This window comes from Anomaloglossus baeobatrachus, chromosome 2, assembly GCF_048569485.1.
Source record: "Anomaloglossus baeobatrachus isolate aAnoBae1 chromosome 2, aAnoBae1.hap1, whole genome shotgun sequence".
In the NCBI taxonomy this organism is placed as follows: Eukaryota; Metazoa; Chordata; class Amphibia; order Anura; family Aromobatidae; genus Anomaloglossus; species Anomaloglossus baeobatrachus.
This window is the reverse complement of record NC_134354.1, coordinates 403,622,778-403,635,366: the sequence shown is the minus strand read 5'-3', so window position 1 is coordinate 403,635,366 and position 12,589 is coordinate 403,622,778. Positions and strand designations below refer to the sequence as shown.

General features: G+C 42.4%; 1 protein-coding gene across 2 annotated transcripts in view; it reads left to right on the top strand.

The window, feature by feature from the left end:
* The window catches only part of LOC142290181 (gap junction alpha-4 protein-like), a 34,536-nt gene extending 22,286 nt beyond the window's left edge, over window positions 1–12,250 (top strand). For both annotated transcript variants that reach the window (XM_075334119.1, XM_075334120.1), the window contains one exon: window positions 10,856–12,250. In XM_075334119.1, coding sequence (XP_075190234.1) covers window positions 10,874–11,878 — 1,005 coding nt within the window. In that variant the 5' untranslated portion in view covers window positions 10,856–10,873 and the 3' untranslated portion in view covers window positions 11,879–12,250. The remainder of the gene's footprint in view (window positions 1–10,855) is intronic.
* The last annotated feature ends 339 nt before the right edge of the window (window positions 12,251–12,589 follow it).

The window sequence follows — 12,589 nt, the reverse complement described above, 5'->3', positions numbered from 1 at the left end:
GGTAGAACAGGGGTAGACACATATAAATAATCTCTCATTTTATCATTAATCACTCCCATAACCAAACCTTCCTCCAAACGTTTACTTAAGAGGGAATTAAAGTTATCAGTAGGATTACAGTTTATTTCCAAATAGGTGTCGACATTTTCCAAATATTGGAGATTAATTTTCTTGTACAATCCAGCATTCAAAAGAACTATTGCTCTCCCCTTATCTGCCTTCCTAATTATTAGATCTTTATTATTTTGTAACTGTTGTAAGGCAAGGCGTTCTGCTTTTTTTAAATTATCACTAGTTTTTTTCACATTATTTTTTAAATCTATAAGATCACTAACAACCAATTCCTGGTATACATTTAATACTTTAGGTCGTGATTTAATGGGGTAGAAGCAAGGATTACTGGTAGGGAACAAAGCAACAGTCTTGTTAATATCCTCTATAATATTAGATTCACTTTTTAGTTGTCTGAGGCATTGTAGTGATTTTTGTTCATAGAACAATGGATAGTTCATATTATCATTTTGTTTAGATAAATCACACAATGTCTCAGAATCATCAAAAGCAATCCCATAATTTTCAAAGTGACATTTTAACTTGATATTGCGTGAAAATTTATTTACATCAAGAATTGTTTGGAAGATGTCAAAATCCACAGTTGGACAAAAACCAAGTCCTTTGGAGAGAAGGGAAATTTGTTCCTCAGATAATATGTAGCTAGATAAGTTCCATATAGGGAGATTCAAATCATCAGAGTCAGGATTATGTACTACTGACGATGTTTTCTTATGTTTCCTCCCACCACGCCTTCTGTGTTTCTTGGGGAAGGTCCGTTTTTATTCCTGTTTTTATTCTTGTTATAAGTTTTCGATCTTGTGGAGAAATTATTATACTCCTGTGCTGGAATGGAATCATCTGAGGTTCCCTCTGATGCAGCAAAGGAGGAGTTATACACTGAGGAGTTAGAATCATCAAAACTCACTCTATTACCATTATTGTAGTGGTTTTTCTTGAGGATTGGGCGAGGTCTTTTTCCCCAATTATATACCTCATCACGTGCATAGTCATTGGTATCTCTGGTAAATTTTCTTTTCTTAAGATCCATAATATTGGTTTCCAGTTTAGTCAATTTCACTTGGATTTTATCATGTGCATTTTTATACTCTTCCTGCAATGTGTAGCTTGTAAGAGAATCCCGAATTTTCTTTATATTATCTTTCAATATTATCAATTCAGTCTCTTCCTGCTTCACAATAAGATTCATTAGTTTTAGGGAACAATCACTCAAAATTTAATTCCAGTTTTTGATAAACTCGTTATTATAGGGGCATGTAGGAAGTTTTTTAATCCGGAGTCCCCTCGGTATCATATCCTTCTCTATATAAGTCTTCAGTGAGGTTGAAACGCGTCGCTCTGACCTGGGCATCCTTTATTTTTATGCTGCATGTACCTTTTGGATTTTATGAAAAACTATCAATAAAGAAGACAACTTTTTAATATTCCATGTGATTGCGCTGGATTTATATTTTATATCTATTTGGAGACTTCTGACCATCCGTGCGCTGATCATCCACCACGGGACGATTATGGGACTGCAGCAGGCTTGGTGAGCTGATATTACCTATTTTTGCTTAGAAGAATTAAAGCTTTTATGCTGTTTTGAGGCAAAAGCTTGTCAAACCAAGGATAAGATTTCTCTTTTGCTCATACATTATATTATTTGTTCATTGATAAAAAAATAAACTAAGGGTAAGACCGCACTTTGCGTTTCCACCTGCATTTCAGCTGCTTTTTAGGTCCATTTTGAGAAGCACCTTTTTCATGCCAAAAGGCATGTGTTTTGATTTTCCAGCAAAGTCAATGAAAAATGGTGATTTTCAGACCGCGCTTTGCGTTTCTAAATGCTGCGTTTAATTTGCATATTTTGTGGCAAAAAACATGCGTTCAAAGAAGCAGCATGTCAGTTGTTTTTGCCATTTTGGGTGCGTTTTGCTAACATTAAAGTCAATGAGAAATGGCAAAAACCAAGCGTTTTACCAGCTTTTTCAGTGAAGAAAACATGCGTTTTGGACTACCACAACGCATGCTTTTTGAACATCAAAATAATGATTTGATATGCCCTTTACACACACACATAATCCGACAATTAAATTTAAGAAAAATATGCATTTATTGCTATTTTAGCGATAAAATGTATATTACCGCTATAATTTTATGAAATGTATCTATTTTTGTTATTTTTCCCATTAATATAAATTTGATCCTTTTTTTTCTCTTTTTCATTCTGTTTGACTGTTTAAACTTTATTTAACCTCATAACGACGGCCGTACGACTTAAAGCGGCGGCAAAACAGGGTACTTATTCTGTTCCGCCGCTTTAAAGCGGCGGCCCGAAAAAACCCTGTAGCACCCCACAGCGACCGAAAATCTCGGGGGTTTCAGCTACCGGGGGTAGCTGAGACCCCCCAGATTATGAATCGGGGTGTTTTTTCTGGACCCCGTTAATGCGATCGCCGGTATACACCGTATACCGGCGACAACATTAAAAAAAAATAAATGGCCGGTAAAATTGATTTATTTCTCATCTGACGTGATCAAACATGTCAGATGAGAAATAAATATGAGCCCTTAGTGCCCCCAAAGCCCCTGGTACCGGAGAATCCCCCCACCACCCCTACCCCCCCTCTGGAAAATCCAAGATGGCGCCGACGCGCGCTGAAAACTCCCGCCGCCGCCGGCTCTGCATTCATTTCCCTCCGATCTGAAATGATCAAACATTTCAGATCGGAGGGAAATGTCCTCCCCCTGACCCCTCCTCCGGTCCACCGGAGATCTCTGGTCCCCGGAGCCCCCTCCGGTTCTCCAGAGCCCCCTCCCCCCTCCGGTTCTCCAGAGCCCCCTCCCCCCTCCGGAGCGTGGAAGATGGCGGCCGCATTCATCCTGCTCTTTCTGCCGCATGTGACACGTCACATGCGGCAGAAAGTTGTCCCCCGGTCCCGCCGTCACCCCCCGTCACCCCCCCCAGCCCCCGGTTTTACGTTACCTGGCTGCTGGTGCTCCGGCCCCGCGATCACGCCGCCTCCTTCTTGAAAGCTGGCGGCGCATGCGCAGACAGCGGCTGTCAGCTGGAGCCCTGCAAGCAGGGACGCTGACGTCGCTACTGCACAGGCTGCTCCACTGTGGACCGGGGGAGGGTGAGTGTGGTAATCTGCAGCCACACTCCTCACATGGAGAGACTGCTGTTCTAGAAAATGGGGGGTACGTTCTGCGAGCGTGCCCCTCATATTCTAGAATGAGGTTACTGCAGGTCACTCTGCCCTAGGTTGGACCGGGGCAGTGTGAGTGCAGTATTCTCAGATTACTGCACCCACACTGCTCATGGAGAGCTTGCTCTTCCAGAAAATGGGGGATACGTTCCCTGAACGTGCCCCCCATATTCTAGAAGATCCAGAGTCGGCGTGGGACCTCCAAAATGGATTACAGCGACCGAAATTTATTTATTTTCAATAAATTGGTAAAAGAGGAATGTTTCGGGGAGTTTTTTTTTCAAATACATTTTTTTTTTGTCTTTATTTTTTTCTATTACTTGACTGGGTTAGTAATGTCGGGTATCTGTTCAGATGCCGTGACATCACTAACCCCAGGGATTGATGCCAGGTGACATTACAGCTGGTATCAACCCCATATATTACCCCGTCTGCCACCGCACCAGGGCGCGGGATGAGCTGGAGCAAAGCGCCAGGATTGGCGCATCTAATGGATGCGCCACTTCTGGGGCGGCTGCGGCCTGCTATTTTTAGGCTGGGAAGAGTCCAATAACCATGGCTCTTCCCACCCTGAGAATACCAGACCCCAGCTGTCCGCTTCCCCTTGGCTGGTGATCTAATTTGGGGGGGACCCCACGGTTTTTTTTTTTTAAAAAAACCGCCTGGGGAGCCCTCCAAATTGATCACCAGCCAAGGTGAAGCTGTCAGCTGTGGTTTGCAGGCTACAGTTGTCTGCTTTACCCTAGCTGGCTATCAAAAATAGGGGGGACCCCACGTCGTTTATTTTAATTATTAATTTTTTGGGGGGCTAAATACAAGGCTAGGCACCCTTTAGTGCCACATGAAAGGCACTAAAGGGCGCCAGCTTAGAATATGCAGGGGGTGGGACGTTATATTTGTTTGACATCTATCCATTCATCCATTGTAGCATTTTAGGCTGTGCGCCCACAATCGGGATTTGCAGCGTTTTGGGCGCAGAGTGTTTTCCCTGCGTCCATAGCGCTGCGTTGTGCAGTAGAAGCACAGTGGAAGGATTTTTAGAAATCTTGTGCCCACTGTGCTTCTTTTCTCCGCAGCATACACTGACCTGTGGTGCAGCTTCCCGAGCCTCAGCATGTCAATTTATGCTGCGGAGATGAGTGTTCTCTGCAGGTAGCATAGAGCTCCACAGCGGCCTGAACCCAAATCGTGGGCATGGGCAGCTGCGTTCTCCCGTGGACAACACTCACATCTCTGCAGGAAGGCTGACACTGTATACTAGACGCCGTGTCGCTGGATCATGGCCACATAGCCCAAAAGTGAGACATTTGTTGCTACAGCAACATTTTTGTGAAGTACCTGTGGATTCAAAATGCTTACTATACTCTTGAATAAAATCCAGTTTCCAAAATGGAGTCACTTGTGGGGGTTTCTAATGTATAGGTACCCAAGGGGCCCTGCAAATGTGACATGGTGCCCGCAATTTATCTCAACTTTTCCAGAATTCAAATGGTACTCCTTCCATTCCAAGCCCTCCCATTTATCCAAACAGAGGTTTTTGGCCACATGTGGGGTATCCCTGTGCTCATAAGACATTGGATAACAACCTGTTGGGTCCACGGTTTGTTGTTGTCTCTTGAAAAAGTGAGAAATTTGATGCTGAAGCAACATTTTTGTGAAAAAAATGAAAATTTTCAATATGGCAACCTAAGCTTATCAAATTCTGTGAAGTATTCGTGGATTCAAACTGCTCACTATACACCTAGATAAAAGCCTTGAGGTGTCTTGTTTCCAGAATGGAGTCACTTGTGGGGGACAGCCACTGTTTAGGCACCTCAGGGGCTCTCCAAATGCAACCTGGCGTCCGCTATTGATTCCAGCCAATTTTGCAGTCAAATGGCACTCCTTCCCTTCCAAGCCCTGCCATGCGCCCAAACAGTTGATTTCCACCACATATAAGGTATCGCCAAACTCAGGAGAAATTGCACAATAAATGTTATGCTGAATTTTTTCCTTTTACTCTTGTAAAAAAAAAAGCTACCTGGTTGAAATAACAATTTTGTGGTAAAATTTTATTTTTCTTTTTTCATGGCTCAACGTTATAAAATTCTGTGAAGCACCTGGGGGTTCAGGGTACTCACCAAACATCTAGATAAATTCCTTGAGGGGCCTATTTTCAAAAATGGGGTTACTTGTGCGGGGTTTCTGCTGTTTAGGTACCTTAGGGGTCCTCCAAATGTGACATGGTGCCCGCAATCTTTTTCAGCCAAATTTCCTTTCCAAAATTCAAATATTGCTCCTTTCGTTCCAAGCCCTCCCATTTGTCCAAACAAAGGTTTCAGACCACATGTGAGGTATCACCGCACTCATAAAAAAGTGGGTAACAAACCTTGAGGTCAAATTTTTGGAATTACCTCTTGAAAAAGTGATAAAATTGATGCTAAAGCAACATTTTTGAGAAAATTATTAAAATTTTCAATATGACAACGTAACGTTAACAAAATCTGTGAAGTACCTGTGGATCTAAAATGCTCACTATACCCCTAGATAGAAGCCTTGAGGGGTCTAGTTTCCAAAATGGTGTCACTTGTGAGGGATTTCTTCTGTTTAGGTACCTTAGCGGACTTGTAAATGCAACATGGTGCCCGCAATCTATTTCAGCCAAATTTGCTTTCCAAAATTCAAATATTGCTCCTTCTGTTCCGAGCCCTCCCATTTGTCCAAACAGAGGTTTCTGACCACATGTGGGGTATCGGCGCACTCATAAGAAAGTGGGGAACAAGTTTTGGGGTCCATTTTGTTGTGTTATTTCTTCTAAAAGTGAATAAATTTGGGTTAGAGCAACATTTTTAGGTAAAATTTAATTTTTGCTTTTTTTCATTCCACATTGCTTTTGTTCATGTGAAGCACCTGAAGGGTTAATAAACTTCTTGAATGTGGTTTTGAGTACTTTGGGGGGTGCAGTTTTTATAATTGTGTCACTTTTGGGTATTTTCTGTCATCTAGGCCTATTGAAGTCCCTTCAAATGTGATGTGGTCCCTAAAAAAATGGTTTTGTAAATTTTGATGTAAAAATGAGAAATCGCTGATAAACTTTAAACCCCTCTAACTTCCTAACAAAAAAAAATTTTGTTTCCAAAATTGTGCTGATGTAAAGTAGACAAGTGGGAAATGTTATTTATTAACTATTTTGTGTCACAGAAATCTCTGGTTTAACGGTATAAAAATTCAAAAGTTGAAAATTGCAAAATTTTCAAAATTTTTGCCAATATTCAATTTTTTTCATAAATAAACGCAAAAAATATTGTCCTAAATTTGGTACTAACATGAAGTCCAATATGTGACGAAAAAACAATCTCAGAATCACCGGGATCCGTTGAAGCGTTCTAGAGTTATAACCTCATGAAGTGACACTGGTCAGAATTGCAAAATTTGGTCTGGTCATTAAGGTGAAAATTAGCTCCGTCACTAAAGGGTTAACAGTGTCTTGATGTTCAAAACACATCTGTCAAAACGCAGGTGAAAAAGCATGTAAAAAGCGCTGAAAATGCATCTAAAATGCGGTAAATACGCATGCGTTTTCAGCGCTAAAGTTCAGAAAAAGGCAACTTTGGTCAAATCAAGTAAGCCCAAAACGTGTGTTTAGAACTGCAAGTAGGAGAACGCAAAGTGTGGTCTTAGCCTAACACTTCTATTTTAGAAAGCATTCTTACTTTGCAACATTTTTCCACACCTTCTTAAAACTTTTGCACAGTCCTGTATATCACAATAAAAGGAGCAAGTTGTTGTTAACAAATTAATTATCCATAAAATCTCAATTTAAATGAATGTTTCACAGATAAATCCAATACGTTTTAAAAGTAATTGGTTTAGCCATGTCTGTCTTCAGCTTATTTGCCCATCCCAATTCAGAACACATATATTGTACATGTCCATGAGGCTTGGAGGAAATAACTGTCAGCTAACCAAGTGCTTTGCGGACAGATATCTTATCTGTGTGGCCAGTTTTTAATTAAACTATTTTTTGGTATCTGTGAAATGTATATATTCCCTTGTAGCAAGGCTCAATGGCCCATACCAATCAGTTACAAATTGAACAAAAAAGTTGTAAAACTAAAAAAATTAGAAAATCTGAAAATTAATATATTTATTCACCAAAATTCAACATCAACACAAAAAAACATGTGCCAGCACACCTGTTAGTATAAGTAACATATCGAGGTACACATACACACAATGTCTATTAGACAATTGCGGTGGGATGGCTTTTAGGCTATGTGCCCACGGCGAAAGTGTCCTGCGGATATATCCACAGGACATTCCGCAGGAGCTCCCAGAAATCCGCAGCACAACTTTGTCTGTTTACATGCTGCGGATTTATTGCGGAATGTCCTGCGGATATGCTGCGGTCGTTCTGCATTGAGAATACAGTACCATGGCTTCAGCACTGCATCCTCAATGCACAACAAGTGCTGGAGTGATCAGGGTGTTCATACTTACCTCTATCACGCAGCACTTCACTGCAGGAGAAGGTGGGCGGGCCTGAACTAGCTCCGGCTGTCACATGACCGGAGCTCATGCAGGCCCCGCCCATCTCCTCCTTCCTGCTACTGGCTCCACCGCGCTCCTCTGCTCTGGAGGAAGGGACTCCGGTGTCTTCTATCAAGGCAGGTAAGTATGGGACCCTGCGGAGAAATCCGCAGGAATAATTCACATGCTGCAGATTTTTCCGCAGGGAAATTCGCATTATTTCCGCTGTGGAAAAAAAAGCAGCATGTGCACAGCAGTTCCAAAATGCCATAGAAATGGCTGGGGACTCACTGTACTGCGGATTTTTGAAAAATACGCGGACTTTCCAATAAAAAATCGCGGCAAATTCCACTAATTTTACACAGCGTGGGCACATAGCCTAATACTTTTTGATAAAAATGATTTTTACAAAATACTCTGGTTTTTTTACGTGTTACTATTAGTGATGGACGGACCCAGACTGTAAAAGTCTAGATCCACGCAGGTTCAAAAAAACTCGAGTACCGACCCCAGGCCCAGGTAAAAATAAGAAAATAAATAAATAAATAAAATAAAAATAAAGCAAGCACTTTATACTTACCGGTCTTCACACAGCTGTACTCTACTTCCGACGCCGCTCATTATCTTCATGCATATGCAATGCTTCCCCAGGCAGTCCCCGTGTCTCTGATTGTAGTCAGACAGCGCCCCCATCCTGTGTGACAGTGTGTCTGACTGTTTTCAATCGCACACGCTGTTAACGTCTAGGTTGGTGTAAAAGTAAATAAATAAATTATTGTAGGGTTCACTCATGTGATGATACCCAGCAATGATAAAGCATACTGCTACAGGCTGCAGCCCCCAGCCATTCGCGTGTATCGCCCCGGGGCTTGGCCGGCTGCCGAGCAGCTCGGATCTGGGCTTGTCGGTGGGTGGCTTGAGCTCCTCCCGGACCCAGAGGGGTCACGTCGCTCTGAATGGATGCTGGCGCTACGGGAGGGGTGGTGTTCGGTGGGGAGGTCCACGGCCGAGGCCGCGGTTGTTTTTGGGGGATAAGTTCGTGACACCACCCACGGGTTGTGGTGAATGGATGGACACCACCGCTGCCGTTGACTAGGCTCCCGGGGACGGTGTTGCGCAGCTTGGTGTTGACCCCTCCGTGGGTAGGGGTTGATGGTCCTGGGGGGCCCGAGGGAGGTGCTGAGGCGGGGGGATGGGTGCTGGCTTGTTGATGCGGTGCGGCGCGCGGCCCTAGGGCACTGTTGTACTCACTATTACAGATACACTGGAGTCTCTGGTAAACCAAACAAGATGGTGGACGGTGCCCGCAGCCGGCTGCGCTTCTCCCCTTTTTCAGGTTGGTGGTTTCCGCCTTTCTCCTGCACCTCGCTTTTAGTAGAATGGTGACTATGCCTGAGCAATGGTAGTCCGCTCCCCAGCTTTGTGTATGCCGGTAGAGCCCTTTTGCCCGCTGACGCTAGCCCGTGGAATCTCGATGCCTGGGCGGTGGCTTTCTATCCCTATGGTTGGGCTGTTGTCTTCAGTCGGGTCTTGGGTGGGAAAGGACCTAAAGTCCAGACCCCAATCAGTGAATTCGACTCGGTCCAGTTGGTTCTGGGCCTCGTATTGGGTCTCAGTACCCCTCCTGGTGCTCCGGTTTCCAATCGGTTCCCCTGTTCGGTACCGGCGGGCCACTACTCGGTCCTGGTCTCTTACGGTTCCACCAACTGTAATCCCAGCTCCTGCAGGTGGCCACCACCGTCTGCCTCCTGGCCACAGGGTATCCGACATCCAACCCAGATCCCTGACAGACGTCTCCTCTCTACTACAACTCTCCTCCTCTGCTGTCACTACTCCCCTCAACTCCACTAGACTGACTGTTTTTCCCACCTCAGGCTCTCCGAACTCCTCGGTGGGCGTGGCCAATCACCTGGCAAATCACAGCTGACATCAACCCCATATATTACCCCAATTGTCACTGAACTAAGGCAATCAGAATGAAATTACATCAATATAGAAAATTGTTTTGTTACTGCAGGACGACCAGCAACAGAACTCTGATGAGTATAGAGGAAGAAAGAGAACAGGGAGCTGAAGCTACCCTACAAAGTTTAGCTAATCCTTGGGGTAAAAAAGCAGTACTGCCTGATTGGCACCAGTGATCCCATGCTTGCTTCTTTGGACATTTCCTGTGTATGAAGTCCAATCTCTCGTAAAAAAATAAGTGTTTAGAAGCCTTATCCCAGTAATGATCTAGGAGACCTGCTATCTATCCATTTAAATGCTCTAGATTTCATCCTAATAACAGGAATATATGAGAATGGTGTAACCAATTCTTTGGAACACCTCTTTGTCAGGTATTCTCGAAAAAAAAAAGTAAATAGAGGATCGTTACCAATTGACTGCTCCAGCAATGTAGATAAGAATTTCACTATCGGGGTACAAAATCTAGATATAACAGGACAAACAGCATATAAAGGTATGCCAGCGCTTGTTCAATGCCACTATCATGCCACCTGCAATTGTAAGAAGTTCACATCTGCTTTCAACTTGCGGCGCATATGTGCAGGGGATGTTGTGAAGGGGTTACTATCTAAATGAGCCATGGCCCATAAATCTTAACTGTTCATTTACATATTAAGAAAAACATGCTTTATTCATCACAAGCCTTAAGTGGTAACATGCCATATGTGCACTAATGACCATTGAAGTCTGTGGCTGGCTGCAGCAGTCACGAGTGATGTATGTGTCATCATTGCAGAATTGGTGAGGACCACCGAATGTCCAGCACTGGAATGACAAAGATTTGAATAGTTAATAGTATTTTATACTATTTAGTGCCTATGTCTTGGAAGATCCCAGTTTATGGAAGAGATTGATCGACTGATTGATTTACTTATACCAGTTTTCTGAATATGTTAAAATATCTGGTGTTCTGATTAAGCACCATCTCAATGAAGTTGGGTAAAGTTAGGCTTCAGTGTGGTACAGATCATAACTTTAATTAAGTATTTCCTTCACTTTCTAATTAGCAAAGCATTGTTCTGGGTTTCTTGTCTCAGCCAAATTTATCCACAGCTCATTTCTTCTATTTTCCATTTCAGATACAATAACGAAGCAAAATGGGTGACTGGAGTTTCCTTGAAAAGTTACTGGACCAAGTGCAGGAGCATTCTACAACGATTGGAAAAGTCTGGCTGGTGGTTCTGTTTGTGTTTCGTCTCCTGATTCTGAGTTTAGCTGGAGAATCAGTTTGGGGGGATGAGCAATCAGACTTCATTTGCAACACTAAACAGCCTGGATGTCCAAATGTTTGTTATGATCAAGCATTTCCTATTTCCCATATTCGCTATTGGGTGCTACAGTTCCTATTTGTCAGCTCTCCTACACTATTCTATCTGGGTCATGTACTTTACATATCAAGGAAAGAAGCAAAGATAAGGAATAAAGAAAGTGAGTACAAAATTATAGAGGATAATATTCAACAAGTCAAAGAAGTGAAAAAACCTAGGAAATTCCTTACTCAGGAGGACGGAAGGGTCAAGATTCGGGGCGCTTTGATGTGCACGTACATCATTAGCATCGTCTCAAAGAGTATAATTGAGGCTGGATTTCTGCTTGGCCAGTGGTATCTCTATGGCTTTGTGATGACTCCAAATTATGTTTGCGAAAGACCTCCCTGTCCTCACAAGGTAGATTGCTTTGTATCTCGACCCATGGAGAAAACCATATTCATTATTTTCATGCTTGTTGTCTCTTTGATCTCGTTATTCCTTAATTTACTAGAGCTGGCCATTCTTATTATTCAGAGCATGTGTCGGAAGATAAAGCGCTGTCTGGTAGCCAAATATACCAGTGATGCTCAAGTAATATTCCATGAAAAGTCTTATAACTCACCGAGTGCACCAGTGATGGAAAAGTCCTGTATGTATTTCCCTATAGACAAGGATAAATGTCCTGCCTACAAAATATCTGACCAGGAGAACTGGGCTAACTACAATACAGAAAAGGAGCTGGGGTTACACGTTGGATTACACTCAACATTGGACTATAATGTTTGCTGTGATGACTCTACGCTTGTGTCCAGCCGATCGAATAGTTCTGTGTGGAAAAAGCAATACGTGTAAATGTGCCATCTTGACTCTCCAGAAACTGCACTGCATTGAAATAGGCTAGTTTTCTTTGCTGGTTCCTACTTTTATAATTATATTTTTTAAGTTATTCCTGCCACTGAAAAAAATAAAAACATAAAATTGGATATATATTTCCAGGAACATCTTTTTCAGTCAGCTTCGGTATGTACAGAACATATATAAAATATATCTTTATGCCAACACCGTGTGGGAAAGCTGAATTTTCTGATAAAACTTGCACTAATGTACAAAAGACTTTGTTATTATGTATTTATAGTGTTAAATTTTATTTGAAAGTGTATCTCAATAAGTGCAGCTCAATAAATTAGAATATCATCAAAAACTTAATTTATTTCAGTAATTCAATACAAAAAGGGAAACGCATATATTATATCAAGTCATTACACACAGAGGGATCTATTTCAAGTGTTTATTTCTGTTAATGTTGATGATTATGGCTTACAGCCAATGAAAACCCAAAATTCATTATCTCAGAAAATTAGAATAATTACTACAAAACACCTGCAAAGACTTCCTAATCATTTAAAAGGGTCCCTTAAGCCTGCTTTACATGTTGCAATTTCGCATACGATTTCGTATGCGATTTGCAACGCCCCCATCGTATGTGTGGCACGTTCAATTTGTTGAACGTGCCGCAAATACGAGTAACCCCCGTCACACGTACATACCCGTCCATACGACCTC